Consider the following 24,382-nt stretch of genomic DNA (forward strand, 5'->3'; position numbering starts at 1 on the left):
CCCTCCCAGGGGAATACCACTATTTTGGTTGTTGTGGATCGGTTTTCCAAGGCCTGTCGTCTCCTCCCAATGCCGGGTCTCCCTACTGCCCTACAGACCGCTGAGGCCCTATTTACCCACGTTTTCCGGCACTATGGGGTGCCCGAGGATATAGTGTCTGACCGAGGTCCCCAGTTCACCTCCAGAGTCTGGGGGGCGTTCATGGAACGCTTGGGGGTCTCGGTGAGCCTTACCTCGGGTTACCACCCAGAGAGCAATGGGCAGGTAGAACGAGTCAACCAGGATGTGGGTAGGTTTCTGAGGTCCTATTGCCAGGGCCGGCCGGAGGAGTGGTCAAGGTATATCCCATGGGCAGAGATGGCACAGAACTCTCTCCGCCACTCCTCCACCAATCTAACACCTTTCCAGTGTGTTTTAGGGTATCAGCCGGTTCTGGCACCATGGCACGAGAGCCAGATCGAGGCTCTTGCGGTGGATGAGTGGATTCGGCGCTCGGAGGAGACGTGGGACGCTGCACATGTCCATCTGCAGCGGGCCATCCGTCGACAGAAGGCGAGTGCCGATCGCCACCGCAGTGAGGGACCGGTATACGCACCGGGAGATCGAGTCTGGCTCTCGACTCGAAACCTGCCCCTCCGCCTGCCCTGCCGGAAGCTGGGTCGGCGGTTTGTGGGGCCCTTTAAAGTCCTGAGAAGATTGAACGAGGTGTGTTACAGGTTACAACTGCCTATTGATTATAAGAATATTAACCCCTCGTTCAATCTTCTTCTTTTAATAAGGCACACGTGTTAATTGAAATATATTCTAGGTGACTACCTCATGAAGCTGGTTGAGAGAATGCCAAGAGTGTGCAAAGCTGTCATCAAGGCAAAGGGTGGCTATTTGAAGAATCTCAAATATAAAATATATTTTGATTTGTTTAACACTTTTTTGGTTACTACATGATTCCATGTGTTATTTCATAGTTATTCTACAATGTAGAAAATAGTCCAAATAAAGAAAAACCCTTGAATGAGTAGGTGTTCTAAAACTTTTGACCAGTAGTGTATATAAGGTCCCACAGTTGACAGTGCATGTCAGAGCAAAAACCATGCCATGAGGTCGAAGGAATTGTCTGTAGAGCTCAGAGGCAGGATTGTGTCAAGGCACAGATCTGGGGAAGGGTACCAAAACAATTCTGCAGCATTGAAGGTCCCCAAGAACACAGCGGCCTCCATCATTCTTAAATGGAAGAAGTTTGGAACCACCAAGACTCTTCCTTGAGCTGGCCGCCCGGCCAAACTGAGCAATCAGGGGAGAAGGGGCTTGGTCACTCTGACATGGCACCAGAGTTCCTCTGTAGAGAGAATCTTCCAGAAGGACAATCATCTATAATAATAATAATATAATATGCCATTTAGCAGACGCTTTTATCCAAAGCGACTTACAGTCATGCGTGCATAATTTTTTTTGGGTATGGCCCTAAGCACACAGCCACAGCAGGAGTGGCTTCGGGACAAGAGTCTGAACCCGATCGAACATCTCTGGAGAGACCTGAAAATAGCTGTGCAGCGACGCTCCCCATCCAACCTGACAGAGCTTGAGAGGATCTGCAGAGAAGAATGGGAGAAACTCCCCAAATACAGGTGTGTCAAGCTTGTAGCGTCATACCCAAGAAGACTCGAGGCTGTAATCGCTGCCAAAGGTGCTTCAACAAAGTACTGAGTAAAGTGTCTGAATATTTATGTAAATGTCATATCAGTTTATTAATTTTTTTATATACATTTGCAAACATTTCTCAAAACCTGTTTTTGCTTCGTCACTATGGGGGTAGTGTGTGTAGATTGATGAGAAAAAAAACTGTTTTAATCCATTTTAGAGTAAGGCTGTAACGTAACAAAATGTGGAAAAAGTCAAGGGGTCTGAATACTTTCCGAATGCAGTGTACACAGTTCGACTAAAGTTTAGAGAAAAAGTGAATGTCAGATGCCTTAATATTTCCATATTACAGTAGCTGTGGTGAACACAGTGTATACACATGAGAACGCTCTCCACTATACTACCTATATGGGGTATCATCATACACTACTTACATGAACACACTACAGTGCCGTGAAAAGTATTTTCCCCCTTTCTGATTTTCTCTATTTTTGCATTTTTTTATACTGAATGTTATCAGATTTTCTACCAAAACCTAATATTAGATAAAGGGAACCTGAGTTTACAAATAACAGAAAAAAAAGTATACTTATTTTATTTATTTAACAAAGTTATGCAACACCCAATTCCTCTGTTTGAAAAAAGTAATTGCCCCCTTACACTCAATAACTGGTTTTGCCACCTTTAGCTGCAAATGACTCCAACCAAACGCCTCCTGTAGTTGTTGATCAGTCTGTCACGTCGCTGTGGAGGAATTTTGGCCCACTCTTCCATGAAGAACTGCTTCAACTCAGCGACATTTGTGGGTTTTCAAGCATGAACTGCTCGTTTCAAGTCCTGCCACATCATCTCAATTGGGATTAGGTCTGGACTTTGACTAGGCCATTCCAAAACTTCAAATTTGTTGCTTTTTAGCCATTTTCATGTAGACTTTTTCACACAGGGGCATTGGGTGTTGCACAACTTTATTTATGAAATAAATGAAGTATGTAATTGTTGTGTTATTTGTTCACTCAGGTTCCCTTTATCTAATATTAGGTTTTGGTTGAAGATCTGATAACATTCAGTATCAAAAATATGCAAAAGTTAGAAAGGGGGCAAATACTTTTTCAGAGCACTGTATATAAAAACTATGCATAGCAGATTACAGTTAATAGGCTTGAGTTTTACCTGATCTCTGACTGGTGTAGAACTAACTCATGCTCCTGGTTATACCTGATCTCTGAGTGATGTAGAACTAACTCATGGTCCTGGTTATACCTGATCTCTGAGTGTGTGTAGAACTAACTCATGGTCCTGGTTATACCTGATCTCTGACTGATGTAGAACTAACTCATGCTCCTGGTTATACCTGATCTCTGAGTGTGTGTAGAACTAACTCATGCTCCTGGTTATACCTGATCTCTGAGTGTGTGTAGAACTAACTCATGCTCCTTGTTATACCTGATCTCTGAGTGTGTGTAGAACTAACTCATGCTCCTGGTTATACCTGATCTCTGAGTGTGTGTAGAACTAACTCATGCTCCTGGTTATACCTGATCTCTGAGTGTGTGTAGAACTAACTCATGCTCCTGGTTATACCTGATCTCTGAGTGTGTGTAGAACTAACTCATGCTCCTGGTTATACCTGATCTCTGAGTGTGTGTAGAACTAACTCATGCTCCTTGTTATACCTGATCTCTGAGTGTGTGTAGAACTAACTCATGCTCCTGGTTATACCTGATCTCTGAGTGTGTGTAGAACTAACTCATGCTCCTGGTTATACCTGATCTCTGAGTGATGTAGAACTAACTCATGGTCCTGGTTATACCTGATCTCTGAGTGATGTAGAACTAACTCATGCTCCTGGTTATACCGGATCTCTGACTGATGTAGAACTAACTCATGCTCCTGGTTATACCTGATCTCTGAGTGTGTGTAGAACTAACTCATGCTCCTGGTTATACCTGATCTCTGAGTGTGTGTAGAACTAACTCATGCTCCTTGTTATACCTGATCTCTGAGTGTGTGTAGAACTAACTCATGCTCCTGGTTATACCTGATCTCTGAGTGTGTGTAGAACTAACTCATGCTCCTTGTTATACCTGATCTCTGACTGATGTAGAACTAACTCATGCTCCTGGTTATACCTGATCTCTGAGTGTGTGTAGAACTAACTCATGCTCCTGGTTATACCTTATCTCTGAGTGTGTGTAGAACTAACTCATGCTCCTTGTTATACCTGATCTCTGAGTGTGTGTAGAACTAACTCATGCTCCTTGTTATACCTGATCTCTGACTGATGTAGAACTAACTCATGGTCCTTGTTATACCTGATCTCTGAGTGTGTGTAGAACTAACTCATGCTCCTGGTTATACCTGATCTCTGAGTGTGTGTAGAACTAACTCATGCTCCTGGTTATACCTGATCTCTGAGTGTGTGTAGAACTAACTCATGCTCCTGGTTATACCTGATCTCTGAGTGTGTGTAGAACTAACTCATGCTCCTGGTTATACCTGATCTCTGAGTGTGTGTAGAACTAACTCATGCTCCTGGTTATACCTGATCTCTGAGTGTGTGTAGAGCTAACTCATGCTCCTGGTTATACCTGATCTCTGAGTGTGTGTAGAACTAACTCATGCTCCTGGTTATACCTGATCTCTGAGTGATGTAGAACTAACTCATGCTCCTGGTTATACCTGATCTCTGAGTGTGTGTAGAACTAACTCATGCTCCTGGTTATACCTGATCTCTGAGTGATGTAGAACTAACTCATGCTCCTGGTTATACCTGATCTCTGAGTGTGTGTAGAACTAACTCATGCTCCTGGTTATACCTGATCTCTGAGTGTGTGTAGAACTAACTCATGGTCCTTGTTATACCTGATCTCTGAGTGTGTGTAGAACTAACTCATGCTCCTGGTTATACCTGATCTCTGAGTGTGTGTAGAACTAACTCATGCTCCTGGTTATACCTGATCTCTGAGTGTGTGTAGAACTAACTCATGCTCCTGGTTATACCTGATCTCTGAGTGTGTGTAGAACTAACTCATGCTCCTGGTTATACCTGATCTCTGAGTGTGTGTAGAACTAACTCATGCTCCTGGTTATACCTGATCTCTGAGTGTGTGTAGAACTAACTCATGCTCCTTGTTATACCTGATCTCTGAGTGTATGTAGAACTAACTCATGCTCCTGGTTATACCTGATCTCTGAGTGTGTGTAGAACTAACTCATGCTCCTTGTTATACCTGATCTCTGAGTGTGTGTAGAACTAACTCATGGTCCTTGTTATACCTGATCTCTGAGTGTGTGTAGAACTAACTCATGCTCCTGGTTATACCTGATCTCTGAGTGTGTGTAGAACTAACTCATGCTCCTTGTTATACCTGATCTCTGAGTGTGTGTAGAACTAACTCATGCTCCTTGTTATACCTGATCTCTGAGTGTGTGTAGAACTAACTCATGGTCCTTGTTATACCTGATCTCTGAGTGTGTGTAGAACTAACTCATGCTCCTTCTGCCGGCTCTGTAGCTGCTCCTTCATCTCTCCATCTCTCTAGAAAAACACAGGCAGCAAGAGTCAGCTTCAGCTTCCCACTAGATTCTGTCATAGGCTGTCAATCATTTTAGGATATGGGTCTAGGGCATATCTACTACAAACCAGCTAGAAATCCAATGTGAAGTTAATAAGGAGTATGTATTGTCATAATAAAACAATATGATTACTCCAGGTACAATACCAATCATAAACAATATATTGAGATTGATCTCATAACAGGACAGGCAACGTCGGGTGTCTGACCTGGCTGGCTGACAGCAGATCTCCCTGTAACTTCTGGATGCGGACGTTCATTGACTTCAACTCCTCCTCCTTCCTCTGTTGAATCTCATCGATTTTGGTCCTGGTGCAGAAAGAATGTATTTTAATCTACCTGTTGTTTTCTTCTCAAATAGCAGTTTTTATTTTGTTACATAAAAAAGTACCACCACCTTCAGAAACTTGGTGAAAGTGAAAAACAAGTTGAATCTTTATACCCTTACCTGCTGTCATTGTAAAGGGCTTCTTTTTCGCCTTGCAAATGCAGAAAGCTATAAAACAAGTCGTAAAGAGACAGTGAGAAAACTGTTCAACCCTGAAACCACCCAGTAGAGGAGATATAAGACTTCCCCGAGCGGGAGGCCAGGGCTCTGCCGGTGTGAAAAGAGCCCGTAAGGGGAGCTTTGGGCAGACATCTTTGCAGACACAGCAGATGACAGTGACTGCTGGCAAAACAAGTTGAGGTTCAGTCTCATTACTCCCGCCTGCTGACTGTCCACAGGGCCGGAGCCTAGTGTCACATAGCTATACTGAGCCTGAGACGGCTGCCCAATGATGCCAGAGAAATACCACTATAACAGGACAGGGCCCAGGGGCTTATTACTGTCATACTCTGATTTAGTTCATCACAGCTGAGCCAAGGGAACTCAAATACATTAATCCACAATACAATCCATCTATCACGGAATTGTCTTTTAATGCTCTTTGAGTTTTACTTTGTGTAGAACCAAAGAAATGCATTCATAACATTTGCAAGGTAAATAGAATCTTACCTGTCTTGCTTTTTCTTAAATTTTTCAGAGAGCTAGAAGGAAACACATGGACAAAATCAGTGTTCGAAAATAGCTTGCGAAAATAATTTAGACGAATACACTGAAACGGTGACTGAGTTTATCAGGAAGTGTATAGGAGATGTGCCCACTGTGACTATTAAAACCTTCCCTAACCAGAAACCGTGGATAGATGGCAGCATTCGCGCAAAACTGAAAGCGCGAACCACCGCATTGGGAATATGGCAGAATACAAACAGTGTAGCTATTCACTCCGCAAGGCAATTAAACAGGCAAAACATCAGTATAGAGACAAAGTGGAGTCGCAATTCAACGGCTCAGACACGAGACGTATGTGGCAGGGTCTACAGACAATCACGGACTACAAAAGGAAAACCAGCCACGTCGCCGACACCGACGTCTTGCTTCCGGACAAGCTAAACACCTTCTTCGCCCGCTTTGAGGATAACACAGTGCCACCGACGCGGCCCACTACCAAGGACTGTGGGCTCTCCTTCTCCGTGGCCGACGTGAGTAAGACATTTAAGCATGTTAACTCCCGCAAGGCTGTCGGCCCAGACGGTATTCCTAGCTGCGTCCTCAGAGCATGCGCATGTTTACGGACATATTCAATCTCTCCTTATCCCAATCTGCTGTCCCCACATGCTTCAAGATGGCCACCATTGTTCCTGTACCAAAGAATAAAAAGGTAACTGAACTAAATGACTATCGCCCCGTAGCACTCACTTCTGTCATGAAGTGCTTTGAGAGACTAGTCAAGGATCATATCACCTCTACTTTACCTGACACCCTAGGCTCACTTCAATTTGCATACCGCCCCAATAGATCCACAGACAATGCAATCACCATTACACTGCACACTGCCCTATCCCATCTGGACAAGAGGAATGCCTATGTAAGAATGCTGTTCATTGACTATAGCTCAGCATTCAACACCAAGCTCATCATTAAACTCAAGGCCCTGGGTCTGACCCCCGCCCTGTGCAACTGGGTCCTGGACTTCCTGATGGGCCGCCCCCAGGTGGTGAAGGTAGGAAACAACATCTCCACTTCGCTGATCCTCAACACTGGGGCACCACAAGGGTGCGTGCTCAGCCCCCACCTGTACTCCCTGTTCACCCATGACTGCGTGGCCAAGCACGCCTCCAACTCAATCATCAAGTTCGCAGACGGCACAACAGTAGTAAGCTTGATTACCAACAACGACGAGACAGCCTACAGGGAGGAGGTGAGGGCTCTGGGAGTGTGGTGCCAGGAAAATAACCTCTCACTCAACGTCAACAAAACAAAGGAGATGATCGTGGACTTCAGGAAACAGCAGAGGGTGCACCCCCCTATCCACATCAACGAGACCGCAGTGGAGAAGGTGGAAAGCTTCAAGTTCCTTGGCGTACACATCACTGACAAACTTAAAATGGTCCACCCACGCAGACAGTGTGGTGAAGAAGGCGCAACAGAGCCTCTTCAACCTCAGGAGGCTGAAGACATTTGGCTTGGCACCTAAAACCCTCACAAACTTTTACAGATGCACAATTGAGAGCTTCCTGTCGGGCTGTATCACCGCCTGGTACGGCAACTGCACTGCCCGCTACCGCAGGGACCTCCAGGACACCTACAGCACCCGATATCACAGGAAGGCCAAAAAGATCATCAAGGACATCAACCACCCGAGCCACTGCCTGTTCACCCCGCTATCATCCAGAAGGCGAGGTCAGTACAGATGCATCAAAGCTGGAACCGAGAGACTGAAAAACAGCTTCTATCTCAAGGCCATCAGACTGTTAAATAGCCATCACTAGCACATTAGAGGCTGCTGCTGCCTATAGAAATCACTGGCCACTTTAAGAAATGGAACACTAGTCACTTTAATAATGTTCACATATCTTGCATTACTCATCTCATATGTATATACTGTATTCTATAATATTCTACTGTATCTTAGTCCATGCCGCTCTGTCATTGCTCGTCCATTATTGTATATATTCTTAATTCAATTCCTTACTTAGATTTGTGTGTATATGTTGTGAAATTGTTAGATATTACTTGTTAGATATTACTGCACTGTCGGAGCTAGAATCACAAGCATTTTGCTACACCCGCAATAACATCTGCTAAACACGTCTATGTGACAAATAAAATGTAATTTGATTTGTTTGATTACATGTAGGGGCCTAGATGCTAACATACACTATAGCCTAATCTATACATTGAAGGACACATCTGATCTTATAGTTACCTTCGATATTTCTTCTTGAAGTTGAGTGATGTCTGCCTGTTTGGATGACTGGAGGAGAGAAGCGAAAGATCTTAGTGCTTAGATGAAGAGACATAGAAATAGCCAACAAATTGTTGTCTGTCCTTAATTGTGCCTTAGGGAAAGTCTGTCCACAGCGTATCATATTTACACAAACCCACATACACTCAATTAGCCTAGTAAATGGAGGAGGCAGTTAGTGACCATATTTTCTGATATGCAGCTCTGTATCTGAGAGTACATCTTACTGCTTCACTTTGAGGCACTAGCGCTGGTAACATAGAAACTGAAGAAAAAGCTGAACAACAAAAAACGTATAAATCAATCTGGGTCGTTAGCAACTAACCTAGGGTTGTGGATGGGTCGTTAGCAACTAACCTAGGGTTGTGGATGGGTCGTTAACACCTAACCTAGGGTTGTGGGGTGGGTCGTTAGTTACCTCTAGTGCTTGGAGCTGCTCCTTCAGTAGGCGTTTCTCCTCCACCTCAGTGTGCAGCTGCAGTTCCACCTCTGGCCCAAAGCATTGCGTTAATGGATTTGGACACAGTGCTGCCCACCTAAGAGAATCCTGTTTCATAACTAGCCCGGTGGTCCTCACTGCAGGTCCTGCAGGGCACGCAGGTAGCCCAGCTTAGTCTTAATCACAGTACCCCAACTCACGTGGTCATCACTTTCTGGGCAAGTGGCAAAGTCATAAACCCCGCCTATTTCTACAATGTGTCTTCTTAAAATCTGATTTTGAACCTAACATTAACCACACTGCTAACCTTATGCCTAACCCTAACCACACTGCTAACCTTATGCCTAACCCTAACCTTAAAATTAAGATTTTTGTTTTCATAAATTTTTACAATAATATCCAACTTTGACTTTGCCACTTGCCCATCTAGTGGGAACCCAGTCACACGCTCCTGGCCTGACTGGTCTCTGACAAAAGCTAGGCGCCTGCTGGACACATGCCCCATAGAGCCTGCATAGAGGAACAGTGAACTGGACTATGTCCTATCAGATTGTAAGGAAACCAGCGGGTTAAATTATTAAAGCAACATTTGGTGCTGGGAGTCAACATTGTTAACAAAGACGTCAATGAATTAAGTCAATCACTCTTGTAAAGTAGCAAACAACCAAGGGGGAAAGTTTAAACGTTTGCTGTACTAGGCTTTCCAAACTATTTCTGAAGATATATTCTCCATAAGAAAGACTCAACTCACCACTTAGCTCATTCACTCGCAGTTCCAGTTTGGCACACTTTGCCTCTGCCTTGAAAAAACAAAAAGGAAATTAATTTAAGGACAACTCAACACCATACTGCATGCATAATTCAAAAGCGTAATCTAAATATGGGATGATTTGTCAACTAATCCTGTAAATAGATAACAGATACACACAAAACCAACCTGCATGCATAATGCAAAGGCTTGATCTAAATAGGGGCTGATTCATGTGTTGTAATACGCCAGTTGGCGGTCCATACTGTAACGGTTTAATATGTATGTAGAAACATACAGGTACATCATAATGGGCAGAAGAAACAGAGCCTTTTTGCATGTTGAATCAATCAATCAATCAATTTTATTTTATATAGCCCTTCTTACATCAGCTAATATCTCGAAGTGCTGTACAGAAACCCAGCCTAAAACCCCAAACAGCTAGTAATGCAGGTGTAGAAGCACGGTGGCTAGGAAAAACTCCCTAGAAAGGCGAAAACCTAGGAAGAAACCTAGAGAGGAACCAGGCTATGAGGGGTGGCCACTCTTCTGGCTGTGCCGGGTGAAGATTATAACAGAACCATGCCAAGATGTTCAAAAATGTTCATAAGTGACAAGCATGGTCAAATAATAATCAGGAATAAATCTCAGTTGGCTTTTCATAGCCGATCATTAAGAGTTGAAAACAGCAGGTCTGGGACAGGTAGGGGTTCCATAACCGCAGGCAGAACAGTTGAAACTGGAATAGCAGCAAGGCCAGGCGGACTGGGGACAGCAAGGAGTCACCACGGCCGGTAGTCCCGACGTATGGTCCTAGGGCTCAGGTCTCTCAGTTGGCTTTTCATAGCCGATCATTAAGAGTTGAAAACAGCAGGTCTGGGACAGGTAGGGGTTTCGTAACCGCAGGCAGAACAGTTGAAACTGGAATAGCAGCAAGGCCAGGCGGACTGGGGACAGCAAGGTGTCATCATGCCCGGTAGTCCTGACGTATGGTCCTAGGGCTCAGGTTCTCAGAGAGAAAGAGAGAACGAGAGAATTAGAGAGAGCATACTTAAATTCACACAGGACACTGGATAAGACAGGAGAAGTACTCCAGGTATAACCAACTAACCCCAGCCCCCCGACACATAAACTACTGCAGCATAAATACTGGAGGCTGAGACAGGAGCGGTCCGGAGACACTGTGGCCCCATCCGAAGAAACCCCCGGACAGGGCCAAACAGGAAGGATATAACCCCACCCACTCTGCCAAAGCACAGCCCCCGCACCACTAGAGGGATATCCTCAACCACCAACTTACAATCCTGAGACAAGGCCGAGTATAGCCCACAGAGGTCTCCACCACAGCACAAACCAAGGGGGTTTGAACAGAGCAACCAGCTCAATAATGAACAACAACGACCAATGTATACATTTATGTATGCCCGATACAACAGTAGAAGTGCATCTGAGGATATTTTCAAAATGGCAGTTCCATTGAAAAGATTTGTTTATGGTGTCACCTGTTCCAGTCTGTCATTGGTTCTGGCTGCAGCGTCCTCCCTGCTCTCACTGACGTCTGTCTCTGAGGCTTTGGTTTCACTGACCTCCGCTCCCCTTGGGCTCTTTATCTCACTCTCATAACGCTCCTGAAGGGCTGAGGGGAAAACACAGTGATGTAAATAGGATTGGTGGAGATAAAAAAAAAAACTAAATGTGTTGCCATTACCAGATACAGCTCATCTAAGAAATGCCTTTGAAAAAGGTGATTTTCTACAACGATAACCAACATAAAACATACCCGTCATCTTTTTCTGAAGGGCAGCATTCTCTGCCTGGAGGTGCAGTAGCTCTCCATCCACAGAGATGGAGGTGGGACTGGAGGATTCAGCCTGCAGCCCCTTGTCATCCTTTAGCTCTTTGTTTGCATGTTCTAGCTCCTCTATCTGAGTGCATAACTAAAAACACAAAACGGGGGAATGCAATAAATGACTTATAAATATTTCTGTAATATAAATCAGAAAATGTGATCAGGAAGGTGGGGCTTTTATGTGTTACATAAGCTAGACATAGGATAGGCTTAAATCACATCTTAAATTTACAAGGACATTCCCCTCTTCTGAAGCGAGGCGCCACAACCCCATCACCAGTGGCATGTGTGGGAGCAGGGGAGAGCCAGTACCTTGGACAGCTCCTGCACCAGGGTGCTGTTCTGCAGTCTGAAGTCGTCCTCTTGGCTGTGCAGCTTGCCTTGCAGCATCTCATTCTCGCTGAGTAAGGCATCCACCTCCTGAGCGCACACACCAGACAGACAACCCACCCATGTAAACAGAAAGTAGACAATCCTCACCTTGAGCTCCAGTGAGGTTTATGACACTTTAATGAAATTACTGGAACTGTTGACCTAAAAAAAGTATCTTATTAACTATCACACTAACAAATAATACTACTTTTGAGAGCATCCACTGAATAACAATCCAATGAGAAAACACAGGATGACGACTTTATGATCCTCCACATTTCTAGTTTGTATACTCTCACAAAAACACGACAATGTGTACTTTGCTGATTAGAAAGGATGGTGAAAAAGTTAGAGGACAATGCTCTACTTCGATATCATACTTTGATGGGTCTCTACAAATCAGATTTTCCCCAATTTTTCCAAATTATCTTAAATACTCTGGGGAAAGGTGAAATATGCATATTGAAACAGCAGAGGGGGCTGTTGACTGCATTAATATAATATGAATTATAAACCAGGCCCAAATACACCACATCCTTATACTACAGTCGTGGTCAAAAGTTGAGAATGACACAAGTATTGGTCTTCACAAAGTTCGCTGCTTCAGTGTTAAGATATTTTTGTCAGATGTTACTATGGTATACTGAAGTATAATTACAAGCATTCCATAAGTGTCAAAGGCTTTTATTGACAATTACATTAAGTTTATGCAAAGAGTCAATATTAGCAGTGTTGACCCTTCTTTTTCAAGACCTCTGCAATCCGCCCTGGCATGCTGTCAAAATGTCGATGTTTTGTTCCCCGAGCCACTTAGTTATCACTTCTGCCTTATGGCAAGGTGCTCCATCATGCTGGAAAAGGCATTGGTCGTCACCAAACTGTTCTTGGATGGTTGGGAGAAGTTGCTCTCGGAGGATGTGTTGGTACCATTCTTTATTCATGGCTGTGTTCTTAGGCAAAATTGTGAGTGAGCCCACTCCCTTGGCTGAGAAGCAACCCCACACATGAATGGTCTCAGGATGCTTTACTGTTGGCATGACACAGGACTGATGGTAGCGCTGACCTTGTCTTCTCCGGACAAGGTGTTTTCCGGATGCCCCAAACAATCGGAAAGGGGATTCATCAGAGAAAATGACTTTACCCCAGTCCTCAGTAGTCCAATCCCTGTACCTTTTGCAGGATATCAGTCTGTTGCTGATGTTTTTCCTGGAGAGAAGTGGCTTCTTTGCTGCCCTTCTTGACACCAGGCCAGCCTCCAAAAGTCTTCGCCTCACTGTGCGTGCAGATGCACTCACATCTGCTTGCTGCCATTCCTGAGCAAGCTCTGCACTGGTGGTGCCCCAATCCCGCAGCTGAATCAACTTTAGGAGACGGTCCTGGCGCTTGCTGGACTTTCTTGGGCGCACTGAAGCCTTCTTCACAACAATTGAACCTCTCTCCTTGAAGTTCTTGATGATCCGATAAATGGTTGATTTAGGTGCAATCTTACTAGCAGCAATATCCTTGCCTGTGAAGCCCTTTTTGTGCAAAGCAATGATGACGGCACGTGTTTCTTTGCAGGTAACCATGATTAACAGAGGAAGAACAATGATTTCAAGCACCACCCTCCTTTTAAAGCTTCCAGTCTGTTATTCTAACTCAATCAGCATGACAGAGTGATCTCCAGCCTTGTCCTCGTCAACACTCTCACCTGTGTTAACGAGAGAATCACTGACATGATGGCAGCTGGTCCTTTTGTAGCAGGGCTGAAATGCAGTGAAAATGTTTTTGGGGGATTAAGTTCATTTTCATGGCAAAGAGGGACTTTGCAATTAATTGCAATTCATCTGATCACTCTTCATGACATTCTGGAGTATATGCAAATTGCCATCATCAAAACTGAGGCAGCAGACTTTGTGAAAATTAGTATGTGTCATTCTCAAAACTTTTGACCACTGATGTGGAAGAACCTAACGAGTAAATGCACGAAATGAACTTAACAGACAAAGCAGCCCCATTTTCTCTACCTGTAGTTGGGAATAATCCCTTTGCCTTCATTGAGGAAGTCTCTCTATTCATTAAGTTTCACGTTTTACTTGTCACATGCACAAGTACAGTGAAATGCTAAACTTGCAAGCCCTACCCAACAGTGCAGTATTCAATATAAAAAATATAGTAGAACTAATTTTTTTTAAATAAGAGGGGAGGCTATATATAGTGTCAGTGCCCGTACCAAATTTTAAAAGTGCAGGGATACAGGATTATTTGAGGGAGATACAGTGCAGTCGGAAAGTATTCAGACCCCTTCCCTTTTTCCACATTGTAACGTTACAGCCTTATTCTAAAATGGATTGAATAACTAAAAAGCCTCATCAATATACAGACAATACCCTATAACGACAAAGCGAAAAAAGTTTAAAACTTTTGGAAAATGTATTAAAAATAAAAACAGAAAAACCTTATTTACATAAGTATTCAAACCCTTTGCTACGAGACTCGAAATTGAGCTCAGGTGCAATCCTGTTTCCATTGTTCATCCTTGTGATGTTTCTACAACTTGATTGGCATCCACCTCAATTGATTGGACATGATTTGGAAAGGCACACACCTGTCTATATAAGGTCCCACAGTTGACAGTGCATGTCAGAGCAAAAACCAAGCCATGAGGTCGAAGGAATTGTCCGTAGAGCTCCGAGACAGGATTGTGTCGAGGCACAGATCTGGGGAAGGGTGCCAAAACATGTCTGCAGCATTGAAGGTCCCCAAGAACACAGTGGCCTCCATCATTCTTAAATGGAAGAAGTTTGGAACCACCAAGACTCTTCCTAGAGATGGCCGTCCGGCCAAATTGAGCAATCAGGGGAGAAGGCCCTTGGTGAGGGAGGTGACCAAGAACTGGATGGTCACTCTGACAGAGGTCCAGAGTTCCTCTGTGGAGATGGGATAACCTTCCAGAAGGACAACCATCTCTGCAGCACTCCACCAATCATACTTTTATGGTAGAGTGGCCAGACAGAAGCCACTCCTTAGTAAAAAGGCACATGACAGCCCGCTTGGAGTTCGCCAAAAGGTACCTAAAGGACTCTCAGAACATAAGAAGCAAAGATTATCTGGTCTGATGAAACCAAGATTGAACTCTTTGGGCTGAATGCCAAGCTTCACGTCTGGTGGAAACCTGGCACCATCCCTACGGTGACGCATGGTGGTGGCAGCATCATGCTGTGGGGATGTTTTTCAGCGGCGAGGACTGGGAGACTAGTCATGATCGAGGGAAAGATGAACGGAGCAAAGTTCAGAGAGATCCTTGATGAAAACCTTCTCCAGACTGATCAGGACCTCACACTGGGGCGAAGGTTCACCTTCCAGCAGGACAACGACCCTAAGCACACAGCCAAGACAACGCAGGAGTGGCTTCGGGACAAGTCTCTGAATGTCCTTGAGTGGCCCAGCCAGATCCCAGACTTGAACCTGATCGAACATCTCTGGAGAGACCTGAAAATAGCTGTGCAGCGATGCTCCCCATCCAACCTGACAGAGCTTGAGAGGATCTGCAGAGAAGAATGGGAGAAACTCCCCAAATACAGGTGTGCCAAGCTTCTAGTGTCATACCCAAGAAGACTTGAGTCTGTAATCACTGCCAAAGGTGCGTCAACAAAGTACTGAGTAAAGGGTCTGAATTCTTATGTAAATGTGATTTTATTTATTTATTTGTAATACATTTGCAAAAATTTCTGAAAACCTGTTTTTGCTTTGTCATTATGGGGTATTGTGTGTAGATTGATGAGGGGGGGGGAAACAATTTAATAAATGTTAGAGTAAGGCTGTATGGTAACAAAATGTGGAATGGTCAAGGGGTCTGAATACTTTCCGAATGCACTGTATGTACATGTAGGCAGGAATTAGGAGAAGGTGACTGGTAGCAGGATAAATAATTATAATTATAATAATAGTAAACAGTATGGCAACATCATAAAGGCGTCCGCATGCTTCCCATCTAAAACAGTTTGTGCATATATTATGACAACATTTTGTGACAGGTTTTTTCCGGCTGTTCGTGCACACGTAATTATTTCTCGAGGCAAGCCGAAGTCAGTAGCTAAAGTCTACGCCCCTTCATCGGTGATTGGTCAACAGTCGGGACTCAATTAAGTGTTTTAATCATTCAACGAGAGTTGAATCGTTTTCATGCAAATTTGTTCACTTCTCATGGTATTTAAGGGAGTATGTGAGCCAAACCGAAGCATACGGAAGACTTAGGTGGTGGGTGTGTAAGTGTGCAACAGTGTCAGTGTAGGCACTGCTGCTACTCACTGTTTATCATCTATGCAGTCACTTTACCCCTACCTACATGTACAAATGACCTCCACTAACCTGTACACCCGTACATTGATTGGTTATTGCTATTTTGTGTAACTTTTTATTTATTTTTTACTTTATTTGGTAAATATTTTCTTAACTCGTTCTTGAACTGCAGTGTTGGTTAAGGGCTTGTAAGGAAGCATTTCACGGCAGGTCTACACCTGTTGTATTCGGCTCATGTGACAAATAAAGTTTTATTTTAATTGATTTGATATACATGTAAACAGTGCTGAAAGTGAATGGTAGCAGAAATATATAAATACTTAAACTCAAATAACACTTTATTGGTCACATGCGCCGAATACAACAGGTGTAGATTATACCGTGAAATGCTTACTTACGAGCGCATTCCCAACACTGCAGAGTTAAAAAGTATGAAGAATAGTAACAAAATAAAATAACAATAACGAGGTTATATACAAGGAGTACCAGCACCGATTTAATGTGCAGGGGTACGAGGTAGTTGAGGTAATACAGTATATACATGTAGGTAGGGGTAAAAGTGACTAGGCAATCAGGATGTATAATAAACAGAGCAGCAGAAGCGTAAGTTAAGAGCGTGAAAGTGTGTGTATGCGTTGGAGTGTATGCATTGGATTGTGTGGCTAGAGTCTAGTGAGTGTGCCTCGAGCCAGTGCAACAAAAAAAAAATACATGGTAATATATACAGTACCAGTCAAAAGTTTGGACATACTTACACATTCAAGGGTTTTTCTTTATTTTTACTATTTTCAACATGGTAGATTAATAGTGAAGACATCTAAAATATGACATAACATATGGAATCATGTAGTAACCAAAAAAGTGTTAATCAAATCAACACATATTTTATATTTGAGATTCTTCAAAGTAGCCACCCTTTGCCTTGATGACAGCTTTGCACACACTCTTGACATTCGCTCAACCAGCATCATGAGGAATGCTTTTCCAACAGTCTTGATGGAGTTCCAACATATGCTGAGTACTTGTTGGCTGCTTTTCCTTCACTCTGCGGTCCAACTCATCCCAAACCATCTCAATTGGGTTGAGGTCAGGTGATTGTGGATGCCAGGTCATCTGATGCAGCACTCCATCACTCCTTCTTGGTCAAATAGCCCTTACACAGCCTGGAGGTGTGTTTTGGGTCATTGTCCTGTTGAAAAACAAATTATAGTCCCACTAAGCGCAAACCAGATGGGATGGCGTATCGCTGCAGAATGCTTTGGTAGCCATGCTGTTTAAGTGTGCCTTGAATTATGAATAAATCACTGACAGTGTCACCAGCAACGCACCCCCACAACATCACACCTCCTCCTCCATGCTTCACGGTGGGAACCACATGCGGAGATCATACGTTCATCTATTCTGTGTCACACAAAGACACGGAGGTTGGAACCAAAGATCTCAAATTTGGACTCATCAGACCAAAGGACAGATTTCCATCGTTCTAATGTCCATTGCTCATGTTTCTTGGCCCAAGCAAGTCTCTTCTTTTATTGGTGTCCTTTAGTAGTGGTTTCCTTGCAGCAAATCGACCATGAAGGCCTGATTCACAGTCTCCTCTGAACAGTTGATGTTGAGATGCGTCTGTTACTTTTATTTGGGCTGCAATTTCTGAGGTGCAGTTACAGTGGCTTGCGTAAGTTTTCAACCTCCTTGGCATTTTTCCTATTTTGTTGCCTTACAACCAGGAATTAAAATGGAATTGTGGGGGGGTTGTATCATTTGATTTACACAACATGCCTACCACTTTGAAGATGCAAAATATGTCTTTGGGTAAAACAAACAAGAAATAAGACAAAAAAACAAAAAACTTGAGCGTGCATAACTATTCACCCCCCCCAAAGTCAATACTTTGTAGAGCCACCTTTTGCAGCAATTACAGCTGCAAGTCTCTTGGGGTATGTCTCTATAAGCTTGGCACATCTAGCCACTGGGATGTTTGCCCATTCTTCAAGGCAAAACTGCTCCAGCTCCTTCAAGTTGGATGGGTTCTGCTGGTGTACAGCAATCTTTAAGTCCTACCACAGATTCTCAATTGGATTGAGGTCTGGGCTTTGACTAGGCCATTCCAAGACATTTAAATGTTTCCCCTTAAACCACTCAAGTGTTGCTTTAGCAGTATGCTTAGGGTCATTGTCCTACTGGAAGGTGAACCTCCGTCCCATTCTCAAGTCTCTGGAAGACTGAAACAGGTTTTCCTCAATAATTTCCCTGTATTTAGCGCCATCCATCATTCCTTCAATTCTGACCAGTTTCCCAGTCCTTGCTGATGAAAAACATCCCCACAGCATGATACTGCCACCACCATGCTTCACTGTGGGGATGGTGTTCTCGGGGTGATGAGAAGTGTTGGATTTGCGCCAGACAGAACGTTTTTCTTGATGGCCAAAAAGCTCAATTTGAATCTCATCTGACCAGAGTACCTTCTTCCATATGTTTGGGGAGTCTCCCACATGTCTTTTGGCGAACACCAAACGTGTTTGCTTATTTTTTTCTTTAAGCAATGGCTTTTTCTGGCCACTCTTCCGTAAAGCCCAGCTCTGTGGAGTGTACGGCTTAAAGTGGTCCTATGGACAGATAATCCAATCTCCGCTGTGGAGCTTTGCAGCTCCTTCAGGGTTATATTTGGTCTCTTTGTTGCCCCTCTGATTAATGCCCTCCTTGCCTGGTCTGTGAGTTTTGGTGGGCGGCCCTCTCTTGGCAGGTTTGTTGTGGTGCCATATTCTTTTCATTTTTTAGTAATGGATTTAAATGGTGCTCCGTGGGATGTTCAAAGTTTCTGATATTTTTTTTGTAACCCAACCCTGATCTGCACTTCTCTGACCTGTTTGGAGAGCTCCTTGGTCTTCATGGTGCCGCTTGCTTGGTGGTCCCCTTGCTTAGTGGTGTTACAGACTCTGGGGCCTTTCAGAACAGGTCTGTATATACTGAGATCATGTGACACTTCAATAAGGTCCACCTGTGTGCAATCTAATTATGTGACTTCTGAAGGTAATTGGTTGCACCAGATCTTATTTAGGGGCTTCATAGCAAAGGAGGTGAATACGAATGCAAGCACCAATTTTCCGTTATTTATTTTTTAGAATTCTTTGAAACAAGTAATTTTTTTCATTTCACTTCACTAATTTGGACTATCTTGTGTATGTCCATTACATGAATTCCAAATAAAAGTCCATTTAAAATGACAGGTTGTAATGCAACAAAATAGGAAAAACGCCAAGGGGGATGAATATTTTTGCAAGGCACTGTAACTCTAATGAACTTATCCTCTGCAGAAGAGGTAACTCTGGGTCTTCCTTTCCTGTGGCGGTCCTCACGAGAGCCAGTTTCATCATAGCGCTTGATGGTTTTTGCGACTGCACTTGAAGAAATGTTCAAAGTTCTTGAAATGTTCCAGATTGACTGACCTTCATGTCTTAAAGTAATGATGGATTGTCGTTTCTCTTTGCTTATTTGAGCTGTTCTTGCCATAATATGGACTTTGTCCTTTACCAAATAGCGCTATCTTCTGTATACCACCCCTACCTTTTCACAACACAACTGGCTCAAACGCATTAAGGAAAGAAATTCCACAAATTAACTTTTAACAAGGCACACCTGTTAATTGAAATGCATTCCAGGTGACTACCTCATGAAGCTGGTTGAGAGAATGCCAAGGGTGTGCAAAGCTGTCATCAAGGCAAAGGGTGGCTACTTTGAAGACAAATATTAAATATATTTTGATTTGTTTAACACCTTTTTGGTTACTACATGACTCCATATGTGTTATTTCATAGTTTGATGTCTTCACTATAATTCTACAATGTAGAAAATAGTAAAAATAAAGAAAAACCCTTGAATGATTAGGTGTGTCCAAACTTTTCACTGGTGCTGTACATGTACAGTGCCTTGCAAATGTATTCATCCATCTTGGCGTTTTTCCGATTTTGTTGCATTACAACCTGTAATTTAAATGGATTTTTATTTGGATTTCATGTAATGGACATACACAAAATAGTCCAAATTGGTGAAGTGAAATGAAAAAAATTACTTGTTTGAAAAAATTTGAAAACATAAATAACGGAAAAGTGGTGCGTGCATATGTATTCACCCCCTTTTCTATGAAGCCCCTAAATAAGATCTGATGCGACCAATTACCTTCAGAAGTCACATAATTAGTTAAATCAAGTCCACCTGTGTGCAGTCTAAGTGTCACATGATCTCAGTATATATACACACACACACCTGTTCTGAAAGGCCCCAGAGTCTGCAACACCACTAAGCAAGCAGCACCACCAAGCAAGCTGCACCATGAAGACCAAGGAGCTCTCCATACAGATCAGGGTTATAAAAAAATATACGAAACTTTGAACATCCCACTGAGCACCATTAAATCCATTATTAAAAAATGGAAAGAATGTGGCACCACAACAAACCTGCCAAGAGAGGGCCGCCCACCAAAACTCACAGACCAGGCAAGGAGGGCATTAATCAGAGAGGCAACAAAGAGACCAAACATAACCCTGAAGGAGCTGCAAAGCTCCACAGCGGAGATTAGAGTAACTGTCCATAGGACCACTTTAAGCTATACACGCCACAGAGCTGGGCTTTACGGAAGAGTGACCAGAAAAAAGCCATTGCTTAAAGAAAAAAATAATCAAACACGTTTGGTGTAAAAAATAAATAATAAAAATAAAAAATGTGTTCGCCAAAAGGCATGTGGGAGACTCCCCAATCATATGGAAGAAGGTACTCTGGTCAGATGAGATTCAAATTGAGCTTTTTGGCCATCAAGGAAAACGCTATGTCTGGCGCAAACCCAACACTTCTCATCACCCCGAGAACACCATCCCCACAGTGAAGCATGGTGGTGGCAGCATCATCATCATGCTGTGGGGATGTTTTTCATCAGCAAGGACTGGGAAACTGGTCAGAATTGAAGGAATGATGGATGGCGCTAAATACAGGGAAATTATTGAGGAAAACCTGTTTCAGTCTTCCAGAGACTTGAGAATGGGACGGAGGTTCACCTTCCAGTAGGACAATGACCCTAAGCATACTGCTAAAGCAACACTTGAGTGGTTTAAGGGGAAACATTTAAATGTCTTGGAATGGCCTAGTCAAAGCCCAGACCTCAATCCAATTGAGAATCTGTGGTAGGACTTAAAGATTGCTGTACACCAGCAGAACCCATCCAACTTGAAGGAGCTGGAGCAGTTTTGCCTTGAAGAATGGGCAAACATCCCAGTGGCTAGATGTGCCAAGCTTATAGAGACATACCCCAAGAGACTTGCAGCTGTAATTGCTGCAAAAGGTGGCTCTACAAAGTATTGACTTTGGGGGGGTGAATAGTTATACACGCTCAAGTTTTCTGTTTTTCTGTCTTATTTCTTGTTTGTTTCACCCCAAAAAATATTTTGCATCATCAAAGTGGTAGGCATGTTGTGTAAATCAAATGATACAAACCCCCAGAAAAATATATTTTAATTCCAGGTTGTAAGGCAACAAAATAGGAAAAATGCCAAGGGGGGTGAATACTTTCGCGAGCCACTGTAAACAGGAATATTAGTTATTATGGCATATAACATGTATAGCAAGCTAATGTTCATACTATCTTGTCAATATTCTTTTATAGACAGCTTTGAAAGAGTTTTAGAAGATGCAAGTAACCCACCTGAGCTTTCTTGCTTTTATTCAGAGCCTGAAGATAAAACAAAAAGAAAATTAGAAGAAGTCAAATCACAAACAAAGTGACCTTTTATTCTGTCTCAAACATGATGCCTTGAGTTTCAATGCATTGAACTCCACAACCCTATTATCACCGTTTATTTTATTTTTTTATGTTGATTAGCTTTCTATACCTTCTGTGCTTTGATGTAATCCTTCTCCAAGGTCACAGTCTTCTGACGAACAGCATTCAGCTCTGGAATAGAAATCAACAAAAATCTTGAAAATCTCCAGAGACTAGTATCTTCTTTTCAATCACTGAGACAGAACTAACCCATTTTGATGTTCGATACAGTGCATCACATGGGTTACTATAATACACACACTTGCATTAAGAGGGACACTAAATATGATGTCCATCCTGGAGTTGCATTGCAATGCTCATTTCATTTTAGCAGTAAATATTGATCCCAGTTCAAGGGCACCAACTGAGCTCCAGAACATATTTATATTATGAGCTGTTGCTGCTGCTGCTTACCAGCTGTGTTCTTCCGCAGGTCATCAGAAAGTTGGTAGTTCTGTGTCCTCAGCTCTAAAAGCTGAGCCTGGAGAACAAAAAAAAAGGTTATAAGAGGGGATTACATTGTACCAAAGCCTGTAGAAAGTAGTAGGTAAAAGTAAGTAAGCCTTTGACCAGTTAGCCTTGTCCGAGCCAGAACAGCCCATAGGGCAGGAGCCTATCTCCTGTTTCTGTAGGGTGAGGCAGCTTAATGTACACGTATACCCCCTGGACAAGACGCTAGTCTGTAGCAGGGCCTTACCCCCAGTCCATCTCCTTAATTCTGAGTGCCAAGCAGAGAGGCATCAGGTCCCATGTTGAGTCTTTGGTATGACTAGACCAGGGATGAAACCCTCAACCTTCCAATCTTAGGGCAGACACTAACCACAAGGCCACGGAGTTGGTTAAAGCTTGTATAAAGGGTCAACTTAATGAAACATTAAACATCTGACTGTACACTGCTTTGAATGTTAGCTAGGTGTGTTGATGACACAGACACAGTGCTTCAGTGTGTAATCAACTGATGTTTCACTTCAACATCACTAATGTGTTGACAGACTACTTTCATACTCTACAGTGCTTTCAATGTTAGCTGGGTGTGTTTATGACACCGTAATAAATGATAATTATTAGAGATGTACTAAACAAGGAACAGTAAAGTTTCTGTTCACATAATCTGATTCAGGTGACTTCAGATGAACAAGCAATGCATTATCTAGGCTAGCTAGCTTTGGGCACTATCTGGTTTGGAAAACTGAACACACCCATTATAATAACAGTGAATGGCATCCAGTCTCTAAAAGCTGCGAGCTAGCATTAGGATAACGTTGAATGACCAACCCCGTGACACATAATCACTCATGGAAAACTATTAGCTATGCTAAATTAACTAGCTAGCTAGTTATAGTTTTATAATAATAAGCCATTTAGCAGACGCTTTTATCCAAAGCGACTTACAGTCATATGGGCATACATTTTTACGTATGGGTGGTCCCGGGGATCGAACCCACTACCCTGGCGTTACAAGCGCCATGCTCTACCAATTGAGCTACAGAGGACCACAATTTTCACTGAATTGATTTATGAAAATGTTGACAAAGGGAGATAAGACAGCAAACAACTATCAGATACGGATGTCTGAAATCAATACCTAACATGAAGCTAACTTTACCATTAATAGCAGATTGTTATGAAGATTAAAGAAGATCAGCGTATGTAATGTCAAGCTAACTAGCTAGGCTAGCCATTTAAACTAGCTAGTTAACTTGCAAACTAGCTAGCTAGCTAACTAGCTAGATAGCTATTTAGCTAGCTGATGTTATTTGAACATTAATCAAACTATTGGGATTACCACATTTGCATGTTTGTATTGAATAATAAAACGATATGACCAAATACTTGAACTGCCTGTTGCTATTGGAAGAGCAATGACTGCTGACACTATCAACATAGCTAGCCACATCCCTGGGTTGCAATGTTGGCCTAGCTAGTAGGGGAAGTTACCGCGCATGCTTTTCCGTTCCGTAGTTTAGCTTTGGACTGGTTGACGGAAAATCCAATTTTCAGGAAATACTCGGAAAGTGACAGCAAATGTGAAACAACGGCCACTAAAAATGTACAGCTGTCAGCCTAGCTACCTGCATCCGATGGAACTCCTCCTCTGATAGTGCCTGCGCCATCTTCACTCAAGGAGCTAGGAAGGACTCTGGTGTTAACGGAGGTCCTGTGTGGTAAAAGTCGTTTTGGAGAAGTGCGCTTGGGAATAGGCTACAATGTCATGCCATTCTGCATATCCTTATGGAAATCACGACGTAGTTGTATGGGAAATGTACATGTATGGGACGACTTGGCTTTTAGATGAGGGAGGAAGTGCACTATCACCATTTCCCCTAATCTAAACATTACTCCATAGCCAGGTATTGTCATTGCAATAATCACACCTGTCC

At 43.0% G+C, this 24,382-nt stretch overlaps 1 protein-coding gene across 1 annotated transcript in view; it reads right to left on the reverse strand.

Moving 5' to 3' along the window:
- Nucleotides 1–24,145, reverse strand: part of gripap1 (GRIP1 associated protein 1) — a 94,202-nt gene extending 70,057 nt beyond the window's left edge. The window contains exons 1-14 of the mRNA XM_084186582.1: nt 24,074–24,145; nt 22,416–22,482; nt 22,072–22,133; nt 21,885–21,911; nt 11,852–11,959; nt 11,471–11,627; nt 11,193–11,326; nt 9,694–9,742; nt 8,922–8,992; nt 8,465–8,512; nt 6,211–6,242; nt 5,662–5,709; nt 5,423–5,522; nt 5,099–5,176 (exon numbers count right to left, since the gene is read on the reverse strand). Of these exons, the coding sequence (XP_084042708.1) occupies nt 5,099–5,176; nt 5,423–5,522; nt 5,662–5,709; nt 6,211–6,242; nt 8,465–8,512; nt 8,922–8,992; nt 9,694–9,742; nt 11,193–11,326; nt 11,471–11,627; nt 11,852–11,959; nt 21,885–21,911; nt 22,072–22,133; nt 22,416–22,482; nt 24,074–24,115 (1,023 nt within the window). The 5' untranslated portion in view covers nt 24,116–24,145. The remainder of the gene's footprint in view (nt 1–5,098; nt 5,177–5,422; nt 5,523–5,661; nt 5,710–6,210; nt 6,243–8,464; nt 8,513–8,921; nt 8,993–9,693; nt 9,743–11,192; nt 11,327–11,470; nt 11,628–11,851; nt 11,960–21,884; nt 21,912–22,071; nt 22,134–22,415; nt 22,483–24,073) is intronic.
- Nucleotides 24,146–24,382: the final 237 nt, after the last annotated feature.

This window comes from Coregonus lavaretus (genome assembly GCF_964263955.1).
Source record: "Coregonus lavaretus genome assembly, chromosome: 22".
NCBI lineage: Eukaryota > Metazoa > Chordata > Actinopteri > Salmoniformes > Salmonidae > Coregonus > Coregonus lavaretus.